The sequence below is a fragment of the Oncorhynchus mykiss genome, chromosome 1, assembly GCF_013265735.2.
Source record: "Oncorhynchus mykiss isolate Arlee chromosome 1, USDA_OmykA_1.1, whole genome shotgun sequence".
Lineage (NCBI taxonomy): Eukaryota > Metazoa > Chordata > Actinopteri > Salmoniformes > Salmonidae > Oncorhynchus > Oncorhynchus mykiss.
Window position 1 is genome coordinate 46631932 of NC_048565.1, and position 20774 is coordinate 46652705.

Consider the following 20774-nt stretch of genomic DNA (forward strand, 5'->3'; position numbering starts at 1 on the left):
CGTGGGGAGCATAATATAAAACCCAGGGAGGGGGCATCAGAACTGGAGCCCCTCCCCTCCTGCAGAGATCAGCAGAACCCAGAAACCCTACTCTCTTTTATACAGCAACACTGGGCCAATTACAATCGGGCTCCTCTCCCACTTCTCAGTATCAGTGTACAGAGAGAGAGCGAGAGAGAGAGAGAGAGAGAGAGAGAGAGAGAGAGAGAGAGAGGCTGTCTCCATTGACTACTTGACAAGCTGAGGAAGGAGGAGGAGGATACTGCTGTACGTCCCTCCAGGCTGCCACCCAACGGTGTTTAGTCATTAGAGTCTGTAAGACACTTCTGCTGTCTGCCTGGACAAACAGAGCTCTGATCTCTCCGAGCGTCGCATCCAGAGCCGTTTCCAAAGGTTTACTATTGGACTGTCTGTGTGTGTGTGTGTGTGTGTGTGTGTGTGTGTGTGTGTGTGTGTGTGTGTGTGTGTGTGTGTGTGTGTGTGTGTGTGTGTGTGTGTGTGTGTGTGTGTGTGTGTGTGTGTGTGTGTGTGTGTGTGTGTGTGTGTGTGTGTGTGTGTGTGTGTGAGTTTTGGTGAGTTTGTATGTACCACAAAGATCCTCCTGCTGTACATGTCTATATGTAGGCTACCCCAGCTGTGGAGCTTCTGTGTGAGAGTATGGCTGCTTTTGGCCAACCTTCCTAGAAAGAAGCGGAGAGAGAGAGAGAGAGAGAGAGAAAGGGAGAGAGGGAGATTTGGAGTGCTTGTATGTGTGTGAGTGTGTGGAGAGGTTTCTGAGATGAGTGGAAGATGCTGGCAATTCTGGTCGCCTCTAAGATGAAGTCAGGACTACCCAAACCGGTGCACAGCGCCCTGCCCATCCCTCAGGCACAGAACCTTGCCAGGTCCAGGACCTCCAGCCCTCACAGGGCCAGACCTCCAGCCCTCAGACACAGCCCCCTGAAAGCCCTTCACCGGCAGGGAGAGGGCCAGGGAAAGGGAGAGACGACCCCCACCCCCAACAGAAGCCTCTCCACCGCAGAGAGTGAAGACCGAGAGGACCCTCAGGTCAGAGCACTGTTCTTCTCCATCTCATATTTGTTGCATACTAAAAAGACAAAACCTGGAGTGAACTGGGATAAAATATAGGATCTCTGCACCTGTTCAGCATGCGTAATTGGACAGCGAACACTATCGGCGTTTTGCAGCTGCTGTGTGTATAGGAGAGATGCAGGCTAATGTGTCTAAGGCACGTAATGATGAATGGCGTGTGTGTGTGTGGTAAGTAATGTAAACATATGTCACAGGTTAAAGCATTAGTCGCATGTTGTTTAAGGCAGTGAAGAGGAGGAGTTAATACTCTAATCAGACGGTCATTCAGCGGTGCACATAGAGAACGACGACTCTTCCCTTGTCTTCACTGTCACTACTATGTGGAGCTTGTGTCGTATTTAACTAGGCAAGTCAGTTTAGAAGAAATTCTGATTTACAATGACTGCCTAACCCGGCCGACGCCGGGCCAATTGCGCACCGCCCAAACTGGACTCCCAATCACGAGCCAGATATGATACAGCCTGGATTCAAACCAGGGACTGTAGTGGCAACTCTTGCACTGAGATGCAGTGCCTGACACCGCTGCGCCACTCATGGAGCCCCATGCAAGGAAGTGTTTGTTTGAAATCTTCTGTATGTAATGCATTCATTTCAATAGATATCTAATTCTCTTCGACGTACCTTAGTTACTTTCTCACGGGGAAATTTGAAAAGACTAAGGTTCGCAGTGAGAACAGAATACAACAGCAGGGTTTGGCCTCATGGCAGTTGCTGGTGTGAGAATTTTAACCCCTTATGTTGGCCTGTGTGAGTGGCAGGCAGATGTGTGAGTGGAAGGCAGATGTGTGAGTGGCAGGCAGATGGGCTTTAAGAGCTCTACACACCTGGTCTGGCTGATGTCTGCTAACGTATGCCTTTATATTCGTATATTTGCAGAACTGTACAAAGATTATAGTTCAACTGAAAGTGACTATAGATTATAGTCCAGGAGTGCCGGTCTTGTGACTATATTGCTGGCCTGGCCATGTATAGCCTATATGTAGCCTATGTGAATTTGGCCTATCCCATAGCCTACTGTCCCAGGCAGGCAGCAGGAGCTGATGTTCCTCTTCATGTGGTGGGGAGGATGAAAGATTCCTGCATAGCCTATCATTACACAGTGAGAGTGAACAGCGGTCAGGGGGTTTTCTCCAGCGCTCTATTTGGAGTGGCAGTACTGTGCTGTGGCTCAGTGTGCTCCACACTGCAGCCCGGCTACAGAGTTCATGGGGCTGGGGTGCCAGGGGGCCAACTGGAGAGAAAACGGGAACACACAAGCGTAGAATAATATTGTTGAATTTCATATTTCCTTTTTATTTTGTTGGCGTATCCTAATGGGGGACATATGGTGAAGGATTAGAATGAAAATACCTCTTTCTGGGATTGGTACATTATGGAATCATGAAGAGTTAGCCAGTGTGGTGTTTTGTGGCGTAGAACTACCAGACACAGACGTCAATTCAACGTCTATTCCACGTTGGTTCAACGTCCATTTCATTGAAATGACGTGGAAACCACGTTGATTCAACCAGTGTGTGCCCAGTGGGATTGGAGTGTGTTTGTTTTACATATTGGGAAAGTTTGGAGAAGCGACAACCAGATCTCAGTCTTCAGATCCCAGATATTTCCTGAATGGAAGCACAGTATGTTCACAATGAACACTGTACGCCCAGTGAACCAGACAAAATGAGTTATTCCTTGACACAGTCTCAGCACATCAGTGAAGAAGATCACAGTGAATCTTACTGCTGATTACCTGCATTCTCTCTACCAAATGAGAATATACACAGCTTCTCTTCCACCTAAAACGTGATTTATCAGCTACATTCACACAGTACATGACATTCGGTATAATGAAGATCGCTGGTAGTCATTTGCTACTCGACAACACCTGCTGCTGGCGGCATGAGTTTAATGAGATTAGCAGGCCTACTGTGCGTGTGGGGGGGTCTGCAACCGCTCGTTCGGTCCTACCAGGAAGAGAGAATCCCTTTAAGACACCACCACAGCCTTCTTCTGCAGTAAACACACATCCAGCTGGCCTGCACTGACTTCCAGCCGAACACCACCATAGCCTTCTTCTGCAGTAAACACACGTCCAGCTGGCCTGCACTGACTTCCAGCCGAACACCACCACAGCCTTCTTCTGCAGTAAACACACATCCAGCTGGCCTGCACTGACTTCCAGCCGAACACCACCACAGACAGGGTTCCATTCCACCAGGATGGTTACGTGTTTATTTATGTGAGGATCAGATGAACACCGCCGATGGTCTGAAGTGGTGCCGTAATGCATAAGGTTTGGTTGGGTGGAGTAGTGCTCGGTTTCTCTCTGCAATACTACAAACAAACAAAAAGTAGGATCAGACGCAGCCTAATTCTGGATGAGTTATTCGTGTGTGTGTGTGTGTGTATGTGCGTGTGTGTGTGTGTGTAGGACATTAATAATGAAATAGAGTGGCTTTGAGGGAGGAAGAGGAGGAGGGGGGAACAGTAACATGATGTGTTAGAATAGATTACCTCTGGTCCACTGACACATGGGATGCACTGGCCACACACACACACACACACACACACACACACACACACCAACACTGCCCCCTGGTGTTGGCTTTTCCCACCTGGACAGGACAGGATATAGACGAGGGAGCTGGTGGACCATAGAGTTTAGACTAGTTTATTTTATTTTAATTTTCACAAATAGAGAGACAGTTTGTAACAGCTGAAAAAAGCTAAAAGGCTACACGCAGGAGGGAAAAAGCACAAAAGGGCTTGTCGGGTAACCTCCACCTAATGACCATAAATCACACATATTTAGCAGTGTGGACAAACAAACAAATCATAAAACAAAAACTAGACGCAAAAGAGATTTAAAAAAATCCCAGAAAGAGGTTTTTTCATTCTAATCTTTCACCATAGTGGGGCAAAAAAGTATTTAGTCAGCCACCAATTGTGCAAGTTCTCCCACTTAAAAAGATGAGAGAGGCCTGTAATTTTCATCATAGGTACACTTCAACTATGACAGACAAAATGAGAAAAGAAATCCAGAAAATCACATTACAGGATTTTTTATGAATTTATTTGCAAATTATGGTGGAAAATAAGTATTTGGTCACCTACAAACAAGCAAGATTTCTGGTTCTAAACAGAAAGTCAAGCTACTGGGGGTGTAGAACTGTGATAGACAGTAGGTGCCTCTTGATATTTTGTTAAACAATGACGGTGTTAGACATGACTAATGCTTACTAATGGACACCCCAGCTGGATGGTGAAAGCGGTGCTCGCCTCATTCAATGTTATATCAAGAATATTCTCACTGTCTGCCGCACTTTGTGGTTCGTGTTTCTTGGCTCACGCAGCGTCCGCATGCTGTGAGATGTAAGAAAGAGGATCGACACCATAGCGATAGATGGAGTATGTTTTAGTATGGGAAGCGCCATTGATGACTTTCAGCATTTTGAAGTAGTTAACTGGGTGGGACTTCCTATGGGTTAAGAAAGATCATATAATTCCGTCCAGGTCATCGGGAGGGATCAGCCAATGAGTTATGCTCTCAAGCAAACATTCCATAACTGCAGGTGGCAGTAAATCGCCCACCTTGGCTTTATACCTGTTCAAACAACACAGTTCCGGTGGCAGTATTTGTCTTTTCAGTTTGTTTGCCAACTCATGGAAGTAGTAGATTAATAAAATGTACTACTCACAGACACCATAATGGGACAGATACAATGATGTAATGTCTAAGTCTATGATCTACACACGCCTTCTCTGTCTGGTTGGAGAGGTAACTTAAGCCCTGAGCCTTTTGTTTTCAGTGGTAGCTAGCTATAGGATATACATGGCTGTTCAAATCAAATCAACAGCAGTGTAAAGAAGGGGGGTGGAGCAATGCAAACAGTCTGGGTGGCCATTTGATTAGATGTTCAGGAGTCTTATGATTTGGGGGTAGAAGCTGTTTAGAAGCCTTTTGGACCTAGACTATGCGCTCCGGTACCACTTGCCATGCGGTAGCAGAGAGGACAGTCTATGACTAGGGTGGCTGGAGTCTTTGACAATTTTTAGCACCTTCCTCTGACACCGCCTGGTATAGAGGTCCTGGATGGCAGGAAGCTTGGCCCCAGTGATGAACTGGGCCGTTCGCACTACCTTTAGTGCCTTGCGGACCTGTTTAAAGGTCTTACTCACATCGTCTGCGGAGAGCGTGATCACACAGTCTTTCGGAACAGCTGGTGCTCTCTTGCATGTTTCAGTGTTATTTGCCTCAAAGCGAGCATAGAAGTAGTTTAGCTCGTCTGGTAGGCTCGTTTCACTGGGCAGCTCTCGGATGTGCTTCCCTTTGTAGTCTGTGGTTTGCAAGCCCTGCCACATCCGATGAGCATTAGAGCTGGTGTAGTACGATTTGATCTTAGTCCTGTATTGACGCTTTCCCTGTTTGATAGTTCATTGGAGGGTATAGCAGGATTTCTTATAAGCTTCCAGGTTAGAGTCCCGCTCCTTGAAAGTAGAAGCTCTAGCCTTTAGCTCAGTGCGGATGCTGCCTGTAATCCATGTCTTCTGGTTGGGGTATGTACTGTACGTACGATCACTGTGGGGACGACGTCATCAATGCACTTATTGATGAAGCCAGTGACTGATGTGGTGTACTCCTCAATGACATTGGAGGAACCCCGGAACATTTTACAGTCTGTGCTAGCAAAACAGTCCTGTAGCTTAGGATCTGCTTCATATGACCACTTTTTTTAATGACCTAGTCACTGGTGCTTCCTGCTTTCATTTTTGCTTGTAAGCAGGAATCAGGAGGATATACAGTGCCTTGAGAAAGTATTCGGCCCCCTTGAACTTTGCGACCTTTTGCCACATTTCAGGCTTCAAACATAAAGATATAAAACTGTATTTTTATGTGAAGAATCAACAACAAGTGGGACACAATCATGAAGTGGAATGACATTTATTGGATATTTCAAACTTTTTTAACAAATCAAAAACTGAAAAATTGGGCGTGCAAAATTATTCAGCCCCCTTAAGTTAATACTTTGTAGCGCCACCTTTTGCTGCGATTACAGCTGTAAGTCGCTTGGGGTATGTCTCTATCAGTTTTGCACATCGAGAGACTGACATTTTTTCCCATTCCTCCTTGCAAAACAGCTCGACAACATGAAGACCAATGAGCTCTCAAAGCAGGTCAGGGACAAAGTTTTTTGAGAAGTACAGATCAGGGTTGAGATATAAAAAAATATCAAACTTTGAACATCCCACGGAGCACCATTAAATCCATTATTAAAAAATGGAAAGAATATGGCACCACAACAAACCTGCCAAGTGAGGGCTGCCCACCAAAACTCACAGACCAGGCAAGGAGGGCATTAATCAGAGGCAAAAAAGAGACCAAAGATAACCCTGTAGGAGCTGCAAAGCTCTGGTCAGATGAGACTAAAATTTTGCTTTTTGGCCATCAAGGAAAACTCTATGTCTTGCACAAACCCAACACCTCATCACCCTGTTACCATCCCTACAGTGAAGCATGGTGGTGGCAGCATCATGCTGTGAGGATGTTTTTCATCGGCAGGGACTGGGAGACTGGTCAGAATTGAAGGAATGATGGATGGCGCTAAATACAGGGAAATTCTTGAGGGAAACCTGTTTCTCAAATCTCTGGAAGAATGACTGGGACTGAGGTTCACCTTCCAACAGGACAATTATTCTAAGCATACTGCTAAAGCAACACTCGAGTGGTTTAAGGGGAAACATTTAAATGTCTGGAATGGCCAAGTCAAAGCCCAGACCTCAATCCAATTGAGAATCTGTGGTATGACTTAAAGATTGCTGTACACCAGCGGAACTCATACTACTTGAAGGAGATGGAGCAGTTTTGCATTGAAGAATGGGCAAAAATCCCAGTGTCTCGATGTGCCAAGTTTATAGAGACATACTCCAAGAGACTTGCAGCTGTAATTTCTGCAAAGGGTGGCTCTACAAAGTGTTCAGTTTTTTTGTCTTATTTCCTGTTTGTTTCACAATAAAATATGTTTTGCATCTTCTAAGTGGTAGGCATGTTGTGTAAATCAAGTGATACAAACCCCCCCAACAATCTATTTTAATTCCAGGTTGTAAGGGAACAAAATAGGAAAAAATGCCAAGGGGGTGAATACTTTCGCAAGTCACTGTGTAGGTGGTCCAGAGTTTTTTTCCCCTCTGGTTGCACATTTAACATGTTGATAGAAATGTAAGTTTCCTTGCATTAAAGTCCCCTGCTACTAGGAGCCCCCCCTCTGGGTGAGCGTTTCTTTGTTTGCTTATGGTGGAATACAGCTCATTCAATCCTGTCTTATTGCCAGCATCTGACTGTGGTGGTATGTAAACAGCTACGAAAAATACAGATGAAAACTCTCTAGGTAGATAGTGTGGTCTACAGCTTATCATGAGATACTCTACCTCAAGCGAGCAATAGCTCGAGACTTCCTTCGATATTGTGACTTCCTTAGATACGGTTATTTAGAAAAATACATAGTCCGCCGCCCCTTGTCTTACCAGACGCCCCTGTTCTATCCTGTCGGTACAGCGTGTAACCAGCCAGCTGTATGTTGATAGTGTCGTGATTCAGCCACGACTCCGTCGATTTTATTCTCCACAGATTGTACGTTTTTTAGCAGAATGGAGGGAAGTGGGGGTTTATTCGATCGCCTACGAATTATCAGAAAGCAGCCCGCCCTTTGGACCCTTTTTCTCTGCCTTCTCTTCACGCAAATCACGGGGATCTGGGCCTGTTCCCGAGAAAGCAGTATATCCTTCGCGTCGGGCTCGTCAGTGTCGTGTAAGGCAAAAAAGCATTCTGCTAGTCTGTGGTGAGTAATCGCAGTCCTGATGTCTAGAAGTTCTTTTCGGTCATAAGAGAGGGTATGTACAAAAATAAGTGAAACAATAAGTTACAAACAACGTAAATAAACAAACAAAAAAACACAACAGGTTGGCGACACGTAAAACATATGCCTTCCTCTCTGGCGCCATTTTACTTTCAAGTTCTTCACATTAAGTTTTCACAGTTTTTGAAAGCAATTATGCACATTTGTAACTATTTATCTATATTGAGCTTCATGAGCTACTTGATTGGTTTGTGACTTTTCATTGACCCTATTGTTGCGTTGTGTTTTGTTCCATAGTGAAAGTCATAGCTTTATCTGTAGGAGACAGCCTGAGGTTTTAGTGTCAAACTCAACACTCTTTTTTTTCTCATGCAAATCCACCAGAAACAGATCAGCGAAACACCATGCAGGAAACAGAATAGCAAACCTGTGTTGTGCTCTTAGCTGTTTTGTAATGTCTTTATAGTACCTTGAAAGGTGTACATTTCTTAAAACCATCTTTCTCTGCCAGGCTACTTTCTGTTGTCCACGTTAAGCACTCTACCTACCCTCGATCACCTGTTCAGTTTTGCCATTCAAACCCACAGATTGTCTTCATCTGTTTCACTTTCATGTCCGATTACCCGTCTGGTGCCTCCCTCTTATCCCCCTGGTAACTCCTCTTAACCCCCTGGTAACTCCTCTTAACCCCCTGGTAACTCCTCTTAACCCCCTCTTAACCCCCTGGTAACTCCTCTTAACCCCCTGGTAACTCCTCTTAACCCCATGGTGAAGTACTTATCCCCCTGGTAACTCCTCTTAACCCCCTGGTAACTCCTCTTAACCCCATGGTAACTCCTCTTAACCCCCTGGTAACTCCTCTTAACCCCATGGTAACTCCTCTTAACCCCCTGGTAACTCCTCTTAACCCCATGGTAACTCCTCTTAACCCCCTGGTAACTCCTCTTAACCACATGGTGAAGTACTTATCCCCCTGGTAACTCCTCTTAACAGCATGGTGAAGTACTTATCCCCCTGGTAACTCCTCTTAACAGCATGGTGAAGTACTTAACCCCCTGGTAACTCTTCTTAACAGCATGGTGAAGTACTTATCCCCCTGGTAACTCCTCTTAACAGCATGGTGAAGTACTTATCCCCCTGATTCTCATAGAGCGTAAACTCTGGGTGGATCTGTATTATCTAGCTACAGTATAAGCATAATAATCTCATAAACAGTTTGGGGCAAAAAAGTGTAGACTATTTTCCGTCAGATCAAACAGACTTAAAATATGACTGAGATGTTAAAATGACTGAGATGTTAAAATTACTGAGATGTTAAAATGCAGCAGTAGTAATCATCCAATTATGAGCAAAGCTCCTCAGATTACAGACACCACACACCGGTGCTCTCAGCCAGTGAGTTTCTGTCTTAATACATGACGTCATACTTCCTACTCTTTGAAAGACATGATTCCTCACTCTCAGAGCAGAACGTACGTTGTGCTCGCTGGCCTGATTTCTGGAGGAATGTGAGTGTCACGCCTTGAAAAGCGAGTGTGTTCTGAAAGGGGTTATCTACAGGCTATTGCTTTGCCTGCATTAACTGGTAATGGTCTGGTATTAAGTGAATTGCTTGTATTTCTAATATGTAAAATTGTATTCCTATGTGTTTTGTTGTTGGGCAGATTTACACGGACTGGGCCAACCATTACCTGGTGAAGTCGGGCCGTCAGCGACTGATCAAGGACTTGCAGCAGGATGTTACAGATGGAGTGCTATTGGCTGAGATCATACAGGTTGTCGGTAAGGACTTGCCTGGCATTCTATTGGTAACTTTTTTTTTTTTTAAATCAGCAGATCAATTGGAATGCTTCCATGTAACCATTATGTGTTTCCTATTGGCTTTCCATTGCAATGCAATGACAAGAACAACATTTTTGCATGCTTATCATATCATATAGCCGAATATTAGTGTGCTATGATGAGTATGATATGTCACAGTGCATCTCTCTTCTCTGGCCTCCAACTCGGTGGCCTCTTGCCTCTCTCTTCTCTGGCCTCCAACTCAAGTGGCCTCTACGGGTCTTTACTGTGGAGAGGTTAGGCGGGATCTTTAGGTCAGGAGGGTCTTTAAAATCAGGAGGGTCTTTAAAACTCTTTCCTGCTCGGAAATTCAGCAATTTGAGATTCCAGCTCTGCCTTTAGCCTGCCAGGGTGGATGAGAAGTGGAGCAGCCAAGCCTGTCATTATTTCCTGTGTGTCTGCACTGTACATTATATTTAAGTGGGGTGAATAGAGGCAGCGTGGTTAGCGGAGGCTAAATGAGGATCATAGCGGTGGTATTTGACTGAGATGGCATCAGGTGCAAAACCCGGCTGCTTCCCACGGTTAGCGTAAGTTATTACTGCTTTAGGATAGACACTGTACGGGCGTCTTCAATGTGACTCGTCGTAGTGCAGGGGAAGTCCCAAGGAGGATGTGTTACGTCATCGTTAAATGTCCTCTTTCTTTTCATGCCCTCTCGCTCTCTTTTCATCATTCTTTTCTAGCGAATGAGAAGATAGAAGACATCAATGGCTACCCAAAGAGCCAGACTCAGATGGTGAGTGTTGTGTTTATTCTGTAACATAAGGGAACCAGCCCTCCAGCCCCTAAAACAGTGATAACAGGGAGGCGTGAGCCTAGCAGTACTTCATAGTACGGATAATGAGCTATCGCATGTGTGGTAATTGTGCGAACACAACCGGATGATCCGTCCCAAATCTGAAATCCTGACGCTGAGTGAGGACCCTTGGTGGCATGTGCTTCTTTCCTCACTGTTTCCTGTAAGAGAACGGCCTTTCTACTGATGCCCTACTAACACGGTAGGGAGGCTGTGGGGAGGCATTAAATAGACCGGTGTCCCGCTGACAACCAAACAACCTCCCTTGCCTATCATACTTATCCGTGGATCCATGGGTTAAACATCCGTTCACTTCGTTATTGTTGTGATCGCGCTCGACATACTCTAGAAGCCTCTATTTTGGTTGTATGATAATCCAAGATAATTAGTTTAAAGGCCCAGTGCAGTCAAAAAACCTGATATTCATGTGTTTCATATATATTTCTACACTTTGAAGTTAAAATAATACTGTGAAATTGTGAACGTTTTGACAATGCCCTTTCGGTGTAAGAGTTGTTTGAAAAGACAGCCTGAAATTTCCGCCTGTTTCGGTGGGACGGAGTTTTAGCCTGCCGGGAGGCATCACAACGCGGCAAATTAGTTAGTAGACCATTAAGAAAGAGACCAAACATCTCTTCCAATAAAAGCTCGTTTTCAGGTTTCCCGCCCTTACTCAGACCAGGCAGTCCTAGCAAAATCTTGCTTGAGTAATTGCTCTTTGCTTATTAAAAGCTACTTTTGTTGACGTTTTGACCCTTTGAATTAAAAACTATGATAGTAAAGGTACTTAATTGTTAACCAGAAATGACTTGATGTTCAGATAAAAACTGCTGTGTTGGAACTTTAATATTATTAGATATCTCCCTTGCTTTCAATTTTGCAGCTCATTCTCTTTCTCTGACCTTATTTCACTCCTACAAACTGTCTGTCACTTGGACCACCTCCCTCAGTCTAATATATCTCACTCTAGCTGACTCACCCTGGCTCACCCACCAGCACCAGCTCCCCTACACATTAAATGACAGATCCCATTGTTGTACAACATTTTTTCTCTTGTGGCGGGCCAGAAATTGGGAAAGTATTATTAAAATAAGAAGTAGCTCTATGAATGGAAGTCTTTCAGTAATCTGCGCTCCCTCAAAGTGAACTTCCTGGAGTTTAGTGTAATGGGTGGGAACACGTTTAGATTTCCTCAGAAACATGTTGCTTTTAGTTGTTGGGAAACGTCCCTGCTCTTACCAATGGGTTATTGTGAATTGCATGAAAAGATCTGTGGTAAGGTCTGAATTAAGAGAGGTTAATCATTCCATTGTGGCCTGTATGCTAGTTTAGTTCTACTCCTTTACTACTATGTTTGAACTGTCTGAAGGATGATTTCTGCTTGTGGATTAGACAGAATTATTTCACCTTGCATCACTAGTGGTTGGATATAATCCACAGAGGACCATATGGTTCTTGATTTGACTCAGGTTTTCCTACATCGCAGACGAACATCAAGCCTAATATTACCTTATCATTGTATGGGGGGAAATATTTGTTAATGGATGACTCTGCTTTATCTGCGCTGACAAAGTACCATGCCCTCCTCTCTCCTCTCCCCTCTCCCCCAGATTGAGAACATCAATACCTGCCTAGGATTCCTGGCAGCTAAAGGGGTGAACATCCAGGGACTCAGTGCAGAAGGTACGTCATCTACCGGACACTCTCCCTCATATCGACTTCTCATCTAGAGCCTCTAACGAGTAACTCCACGTTAGAGCCGACTGTGAAGAGGAAATGATACCAAAGATGACCAGCCTCTCGGTCTCTCCTCCTATTGCAGAGATCCTTCATGGGAACCTGAAGACCATCCTGGGCCTGTTCTTCAGCTTGTCCCGCTACAAGCAGCAGCAGCAGAAGGTCTTGAAGCAGCAGGCCTCTCATCACCCAGAGCACAGCAACCAGCCTGGACATACTCCCCATGGGTCACCGGCCCCCGCTCAGACCCACACCCATCATACCCACAGCTCCACCGCACCAGCACACAAAGCAGCATCAGATATGCTGTCTAGGTAACAGTACCTTGTAACAACCCAACCTCCAGCTTCCACAAATGGCAAGAGATCAATGGTTTGGAGAAGATTCAGATATAGTATGCAAGGTTATTTGTGAGTGACCCCCCCCCCCAGTCATTCCCCATAAAATGTGACGTTGATTCCTCATGTTTCCTCATGACACTGGTTCCTCAGGTTTGTTTATGTCATCCATTCGCGTGGTCTCGTCTTCTGCGCCTTCCATGCGTAGCGGGCCACCTTCATTCCACGTCTGTGAATCGCTTCGCTTTCCGTTAACTGGTCCAAATCTCTGTGATCCTCTTGGTCTCACCCAATCAGCTTTCATATCTCTGTCTACTCTTAACATTCGTTCTTACCTGTCTCTCTCTTTTCTCCTCCATGCAGTCTGTCATCCAAGGCTTCTTCCACTCAGAGTAAAGGGCTAAAGCTCTCTGTGGCTCAGAGAAAATCCTCTAGGTCAGCTCTCCTCTATCTCACTTCCATAGACACTGCATGCCGCAATCCACTCACACTGGAGAGGCACCACGTATTGTGTTTGAAAAGCTGCCACCATCCCCATTCTCCCACCTAACTTCAGGTTGTCTTGTAGTATGTTAGACTACTTTTGATGTGTTAACACTTGCTTCCTGGTGGGTTTGCTGTGTGCATGGTTTCAGTAGACTGGAAGTGCTTTTCAACTTGTCCTTAAAGAAAAAAGTATTCTGTTTTACTGTGTGTGAGTATGTGCAGTAGCTTTTGATGAGTTCGGGAAATGCCCAGCATGAGGTTATGCAATAGCACCACCTAATGGAATAACTGTGCAACCACATGCGTCTTTCTTGAACTCTTGTCCATAGATTGTCTGTTCAAGTTCTCACGAGATGCTGAATGCACTCCTTAAAAGGGAGTTATTTAGACTGATTTGAGGAATATTATGTAATCCTCTTTAGGAGATGTTTTTTATACTGTTGGGTGTTTTATTGAACCTGTAACTTTTGTCCCCCCCCCCCCCCCCTGTGGCCCACAGACTGCCAGCTCCCACCATGCGGGTCTCAGCTCCAGGCAGCGAGGGGAAGCCCCGCGCGGCCTCCAACGGCAACCGTCGCAGCCAGAGCTTCAACCACTACGACAAGCCCAAGCCCTCCAGGAGCGACAGAGGTGAGTTACAGTACAGGAGGATGTCGGGTCTGTGCTTTTAGAGGGAAACCACTTTTTAAAAATCAATGGGTGGTCGTCCAGGGCGACAACAACAGAGAAATATCTAAACACATCTGGATTGGTAACAATCCTGTCTATCGTACAGTCTATTAGTTGTGTGCTGTTAGCTGGTTGTAGCTAGAGTCGTGCTGCGAGTTAAAGACCTCTTCCTTAGAAGAATGGTGTGGGAAACAGCTGTCTGCTGGGAGAGAACCATTTATCCACTACCGTGTGACTGAACTGTCAACAGTCGCACCATTAGAGGTACATTAACAGACTGGACCACAGGGAGGTGAGAAGGCATGGTTTCCCCGAGCCGGAACACACACACACACACACACACACACACACACACACACACACACACACACACACCACACCTAAATAGCTAACCGCATAGACAGTGATCCTAAACACACACACACACACACACACACACACACACACATAGATAGATGACCTATGTAAACGTGGTTTCTGCCTTTACATTTCCTCTGCTCTTAAGAGGAGCAGGTAATGATTTAACAAACACGGGTGCCACTCAAGCTGACCTTGTGGCGTACAGGCTCCCCTGTGGATCGTTCGAGGTAAAATGTTACACGAAATGAAAGATATGAATTATTCCGGTGTCTTTCTACATTAGGTCTTAGGTTTAGGGTTGAGGTTTTATTTGAAATGCTTCAAAGAGAACCTTTAAGCCGTTGCCATTTCTGTTTGTGAAGTAAAGAGCTATTTCGGCACCTATAATTTCAGCTGGCTCGCCACCTTCTTATCCTCTATTTGAGCACTGCAAAGTGCTACATTTGACATAACAAATGTGTCACTTCCTCTCCTTTCTGAAGCCTATATTTACTGTTTATTCCTGCCTCTGTGTTGGATTATAGTGTGGTGGACGTCACATCACACCATGGCTTTACAATCGTAGTGGTGTAAATACATCTGTATGAAAAGGTGGCCTTGTTTGACGTAGAATTATACATCCCATAATGTATACTCACTGTACGACTAAGTCCTAGATTGACAGATTGAGTCCTCGGTGGTATGAAGCCAGACAGGCGGTACTCCCCAAGTACTGTGATGTATGTTAGTGAGAGCAGAGCCGAGCAGAGCAGCGTGACAGTGGGAGTTAGCGCTCTGGCTGGGCCGGGGCCTGGATAACCCAGTCTACGGTCTACTTAAGCCAGCCTGTGGTAAGCTGCTGCTGCTGTGTTGATGAGGCATTCACTGTGCATTGATTGAGCCCTAATTAGTGTACTTGTGGTAAGGAGAGGGAGGGATAAAGGGAACGACAGAGAGGGAGGGATAGCGACAGGGAGGGTGGGATAGCGACAGGGAGGGTGGGATAGCGAGTGAACGAGAGCTGAACAGATAGGAAAGGGTAGAGAGGGGAAAAGATAGGCGGTGAGGGAGAGAGCCTCATAGCTTGTTAAGTGTAGATCTCTGGTGGAAAGGACACAGTGAGAGTTACGGGAATCAGAAAAGGTTAGTGTTCACTTCTTGGGAGAGGATAGAAGCATGATTGGAACTATACAATGACCACTGTCATTCCTGACCTGTCAATCAAGGAGCATCTGAGAGGGTGAGTAGGGGGGGGGGGGGAGTAAATAGATTTGTTTTTGTTGCCAAATTTTGACTGGGGGGGGTATAGGGTTATGCTAGTGAAACAGTAGACGCTAGAGCTTGGCTGTAGATTGTTTATGTGTCTGTCTGTCCTTATGCGTTACAAAATGTTTATTGTAGTGGAGTCAACAGGAGATTTGATGAAGTAAAGTCACTGTCGTTCCTCTCTGCTAGAACAGGATGATTATCCCAGATGGTGTTCTATTTGTGTTTATTCATGTGAAGGAACTTTCACTTTTTACATCATTTAGCAGACGCTCTTGCACAGAGCGACTTACAGGGGTGAGTGCCAACATTTTCATACAAGTGCCTCATGGGAACCGAACCCACAACCCTGGCGTTGCAAGTGCCATGATCTGCCAACTGAGCTACCAGTGTCTATAAAGAACCAGAGCATTTTGTCTAACTCACTTATACATGTGCTACGTAGATGCATTTCTTTAGGCGGTGAATGAGAGACATGACGACTACAATGAATTCGCCACAATCACAAAAAAAAAAATCTTGTTCACCTCAATTCTGTCCTACTATATGATGTGAAAGGTCCAATGTGTTTCTAGTTACACCCGGTGGAACAGAACACTCGTATGTCGCCGCGAGTAACTGAGGTGAAAGGAAGTACTCATGATCGTTAAAGGGTTCCCACACAAACAGAATTACGGTCTAGTAATTGAGAATGTAAAACAGTTTCCCGCTGCACTTGACCATTAGACCCTGGAGCAGCTGCCGGGCTGGGAATGCTGTGAGCACACCTTTCCACGGCACGGGGACACTGGGAAGTATACCGTATGGAGCGTCTGAAGCTACTGAGTACATAGTGTAACTAACGGGGAGTTGAGTGCTTTTGGCCAAGTGTCCCTGGTGATTTGACCTGTAAACCTGAGCACTAGTGGTGGACACAGAGAGGCCAGGACACCTGCTGGGTATCCATTTGTTGGGGAAGAATCAACTCTTTTCGGGGAGGGAAAGGGTTTGGTGTTGAGTTGTACGTTTTGTTGGAGACTGGTGCGCAACACTGCTGATAAATGTTGCACTTGAAACACGCTACTTCCTAGCCAGGGTTATGAGCTTAACAAGTGAGCCTGATAACACGCCGAGAGTAAAAAAAACATTAAGAACACCTTCCTACTATTGAGTTGCATTCCTCTTTTTGTCCTCATTAACAGACTCAATTTGGTCTGGGCATGGACTCTACAAGGTGTTGCGAGCGTTCCACAGGGTTGCTGGCCCATGTTGACTCCAATGCTTCCCACAGTTGTCAGCTACTGTCATACCCCTTTCAAAGGCACTTACATCTTTTGTCATTCACCCTCTAAGTGGCACACATGCACAATCCATGTCTCAATTGTCTCAAGACTTAAAAATCCTTCTTTATCCTGTCTCCTCCTTTTCATCTACACGGATTGAAGTGGATTTAACATCAACAAGGGACATCCATAAGGGATCACCATTTTCACCTGGATTCACCTGGTCAGTCTATGTCATGGAAAAGAGCAGCTGTTCTTAATGTTTTGTACACTCAGTGTATAAGCTAAGTGAATTATGCATGTGTGCATGTATGTGTTACAAAGTTCAACATTGTTTGAGCGTTATTTGTGAGCTGAGGTGTGTGTGTGTGTGTGTGTGTGTGTGTGTGTGTGTGTGTGTGTGTGTGTGTGTGTGTGTGTGTGTGTGTGTGTGTGTGTGTGTGTGTGTGTGTGTGTGTGACAGTTGTATATGGTCACTGGTGTTCAGTGTTGAGTTGGCAAGAACAGACAGGCTTTCATGATTGACTCTCTCTCCCAGGTATTCTGCATAGCCTTGCACTCTAAACTGTACACAACCGGCCGCTGATGTTTGGGTTTGAAATTTAAACGTCTGCTAGCTGGGGCAGTACATTTTTGTTTACCTCCCCTCAGGCATGGTAAAAGACAGGTATGTGGCTGGGTTTACTCTGAAGGTGTGCTTACTGAGAGTGGATTAACGTCTGAAGCGAGTTTCCCTGCTTGTTGTTGCCCATGTAGACTACTGGACTTAGAGGTAGGTCAGATATGCTTAAAGGATGTTAATAACAATAGAATTCCCAGCTAATTGATCATTAAATATCTGCATGTTAAAGATTGCTGGGTACTCTAAATCATACTGAGAAATATGTATTTTTTTGATCAGAACTGTTTGCAATGAATATTTCAAATTTTGGAGTGTATTTCATGACTCTTATACCAAATTGTACACACACACCTCAGCTCACAAATAACGCTCTAACAATGTTGAGCTTTGTAACACATACATGCAGTAAATCGCACACATGCATAATTCACTTAGCTTATACACTGAGTGTACAAAACATTAAGAACAGCTGCTCTTTTCCATGACATAGACTGACCAGGTGAAACCAGGTGAAAATGGTGATCCCTTATGGATGTCCCTTGTTGATGTTAAATCCACTTCAATCCGTGTATGTGTTTACTCAGCATGTAATTCACAGAGTAATCATTTTGTATTGCATTAGATCAGTATTGTGTGAAGCCCAGTGTAGCCATGGAGACCAGTGTGAGTGAGTGAGTGAGTGAGTGAGTGAGTGAGTGAGTGAGTGAGTGAGTGAGTGAGTGAGTGAGTGACAGACAGACAGACAGACATCCCAGGGGAGAACGACTGCCGCCTCTCATTGAAGTCACAGAGGTTCAAGGCCAACTGCAGGCAGGCAGAAAACAGGATCCCCCATTATAGTGAATGGAAAAATTACAATCTTCGTGGTCAATCTTTGTGGTCAATGTTTAGAAGACAATCATGGTACCAAATAATTGCTTCTAATACATCAGATCTATGTCCTTGAACCATCTTTTTTTTTATTGCACACAGAAGAAGATAATTGTTGTTTCTAATGGCAGCTTGCAGTACTCCAGTCAGCCTTCAACTGGAGTTACTCAATGAGAGGGGGCAGCGCTGAACTAGCCTGCAATGTCACTTCCTGGAGAAAGTCAAACAGCGCATGTTATGTCTCCATGAGATGCCATCTTAACCGACTTCATTTGGCTTCAATGCGCTACTGAGTCTTCACATTGGAATGAATGGTGTCACGTGATCGATGGCTTTCGATCCCTTATCCCAATTATAACTATTCAAAGAGAGATCTCGATCTACAGCAGGCACTCTGTCCTCCCTCATCTCTCCCTGCCTCTGTTTGTGTATCTCCACAGAGAGAAGCTCCATGGCCTCCCCCATCATGACTGAGCATGGTCTGTCTCCAGGGCCCATCAATGCTTGCTCTTCTTCCTCCATCCCCCAGCCCGATGCAGGCAACAGCAGCAAGCCCTGGAGGAGTAAGTCCCTGAACGTCAAGCACAGTGCCACCTCCTCCATGTTGTCCGTCAAGCAGGACCCTCCCACCAGGCAGCCCGTGGCCCCACCCCTAGAGGTCCCCCCTAAAGTCATTGCCCAGAAGTCCATGCTGGAGAAACTCAAGCTTTTCAACACCAAAGGAACCTCCAAGGCAGCTGGAGTCCTGACTGACAGTCCGACGGGGAAGGAGACGGAAGCGATGGAGGTGCGCCCCACCGACGTGGATCCCCTGGAAGAGGCGAATGGGAACTCCCGGCCCCGCAGCTCAATGGCGACCAGCCCCAAACTGGCCCTGAAGGGCATTGCCCAGCGCACTTTCAGCCGGGCCCTCACCCCCAGGAAGAGCTCTCTGAAGACTGGGGAGGAGAAAGACAAGGCCAGGCTCAAGGAGAGAGACAAGGCCCAGGAGGAAGGCTCCAAGTTGGGGTCAGTCACAGAGCAGGAGTTACGCAGGGACAACACCAGGCAGGAGGTAGAAGGTTCAGACCCAGCGGAGCCCAAGAGGAATGCCAAGATCACTAGCTTCATCCCAAAAGGAGGCAAGGCTGGCAGTGGCACAAAGGAGAGCTCAGCCTCAGCAGCACACAGTGGAATACCAAAGCCAGGTTCCAAGGCAGGGAAGACCTCTTCTGGTCGAGATGGAGAGAGGCCCCGCACTTTGAGGGCCGGTGGGGGTGGTGGTCTCTCGGTGCACAAGGGCCAGCTGGACAGCAGAAGCTCCTGCTCCAGCCTGGCCGCCTCTGAAGGGAGGTCTCACTATCACCACACCAACAGAGTGCCCCCAGTCGCTACCACAGCCAGCAACACCATCAGTGTTCAGCTACCTCATCCTCAGCAGCAATACAACCACCCCAACACTGCTACTGTTGCACCATTCATGTACAGGTACTACGCCCGCTTTGATGTACAGAATTTGAGCTTTCATAGTTTGATAGTAGGAATATACCACAATGTCAAACATTTTATACATACCACATATCAAACCTTTTTACCGATTGTCGAGGATCTGTATAAGCTTAAAGATGATATTAAATGACTAATTGGAGAGGACTGAACTACATATACTCACTGGCAACTGTTTACTTCTGATGGAGCGCAGAGGTAGAGAGAGGCACAGAGAGGTAGACTGAGAGCGGGCTCTGTGACATCTCTCACTGTCTTTGTTGTTGCTGTCATGTCCTATAGGTCTCAGCCAGATGTGACCGGATTAGACATGATGATGGAGGCAGCAGGGTCACTGGAGTGTCACAGGGAGACTGCAGCCTACAGCAAATCAGCACACAACTCCCTGTCGGACCTCACAGGTAAGACTGGCTCACTACGATGTATGAGTACATGTGTCGCTGTACATCACAATGTCCGTTCACTGGTTAAATCTCACAGCTTTCCGAGCATACTAGACATTTGTGTTTGCTGAGTAGTTATTCAAGAGATTCTCCTCACACTGCACATGCAGATTGAAACGGGGTCTTTTTTTCACTGTTCCGGTAAAAGACTGTAGTTAAGAAGATGAGTGTTGTGAACGGCAAAAATCGAAATTCAAATCAAAATCAAATTTGATGCGCTGAATACGACTGTGAAATGCTTACTTACTTAAAAACCCTTAAACCTCTTAAGGATTCGCCCCTTTTTTATATTTTCGCCTAAAATGACATGCCCAAATCGAACTGCCTGTATGCATATTCTTGGTACCATTTGAAAGGAAACATTTTGAAGTTTGTGGAAATGTGAAAGGAATGTAGGAGAATAACACACAATAGATCTGGTAAAAAATAATACAAAGAAAAAACAACTGTTCTTTTGTATTTTTTTGTTATTTTTTTAAATGCAAGAGAAAGGTTGTAATGTATTATTCCAGCCCAGCTGCAATTTAGATTTTGGCCACTAGATGGCAGCAGTGTATGTGCAAAGTTTTAGACTGAAAATGTTGTACCAAGACTGCCCAAATGTGCCTAATTTGTTTATTAATAACTTTTTATGTTCAAAACTGAACTCTCCTCAAACAATAGCATGGTATTATTTCAGTGTTTC

General features: G+C 45.4%; 1 protein-coding gene across 7 annotated transcripts in view; it reads left to right on the forward strand.

The window, feature by feature from the left end:
• The first annotated feature begins 503 nt into the window (after positions 1-503).
• LOC110524008 (neuron navigator 2) overlaps positions 504-20774 on the forward strand; it is a 104429-nt gene continuing 84158 nt past the window's right edge. For 5 of the 7 annotated variants that reach the window (XM_036978712.1, XM_036978741.1, XM_036978757.1 and 2 more), the window contains exons 1-9: positions 505-1047; positions 9596-9713; positions 10460-10512; positions 12183-12255; positions 12395-12623; positions 13011-13082; positions 13633-13763; positions 18602-19628; positions 19929-20047. In XM_036978712.1, the coding sequence (XP_036834607.1) occupies positions 790-1047; positions 9596-9713; positions 10460-10512; positions 12183-12255; positions 12395-12623; positions 13011-13082; positions 13633-13763; positions 18602-19628; positions 19929-20047 (2080 nt within the window). In that variant the 5' untranslated portion in view covers positions 505-789. Of the gene's footprint in view, positions 1048-9595; positions 9714-10459; positions 10513-12182; positions 12256-12394; positions 12624-13010; positions 13083-13632; positions 13764-18601; positions 19629-19928; positions 20048-20774 lie in introns of all 7 variants that reach the window. The other 2 variants (XM_036978702.1, XM_036978728.1) reach the window with 2 other exon arrangements.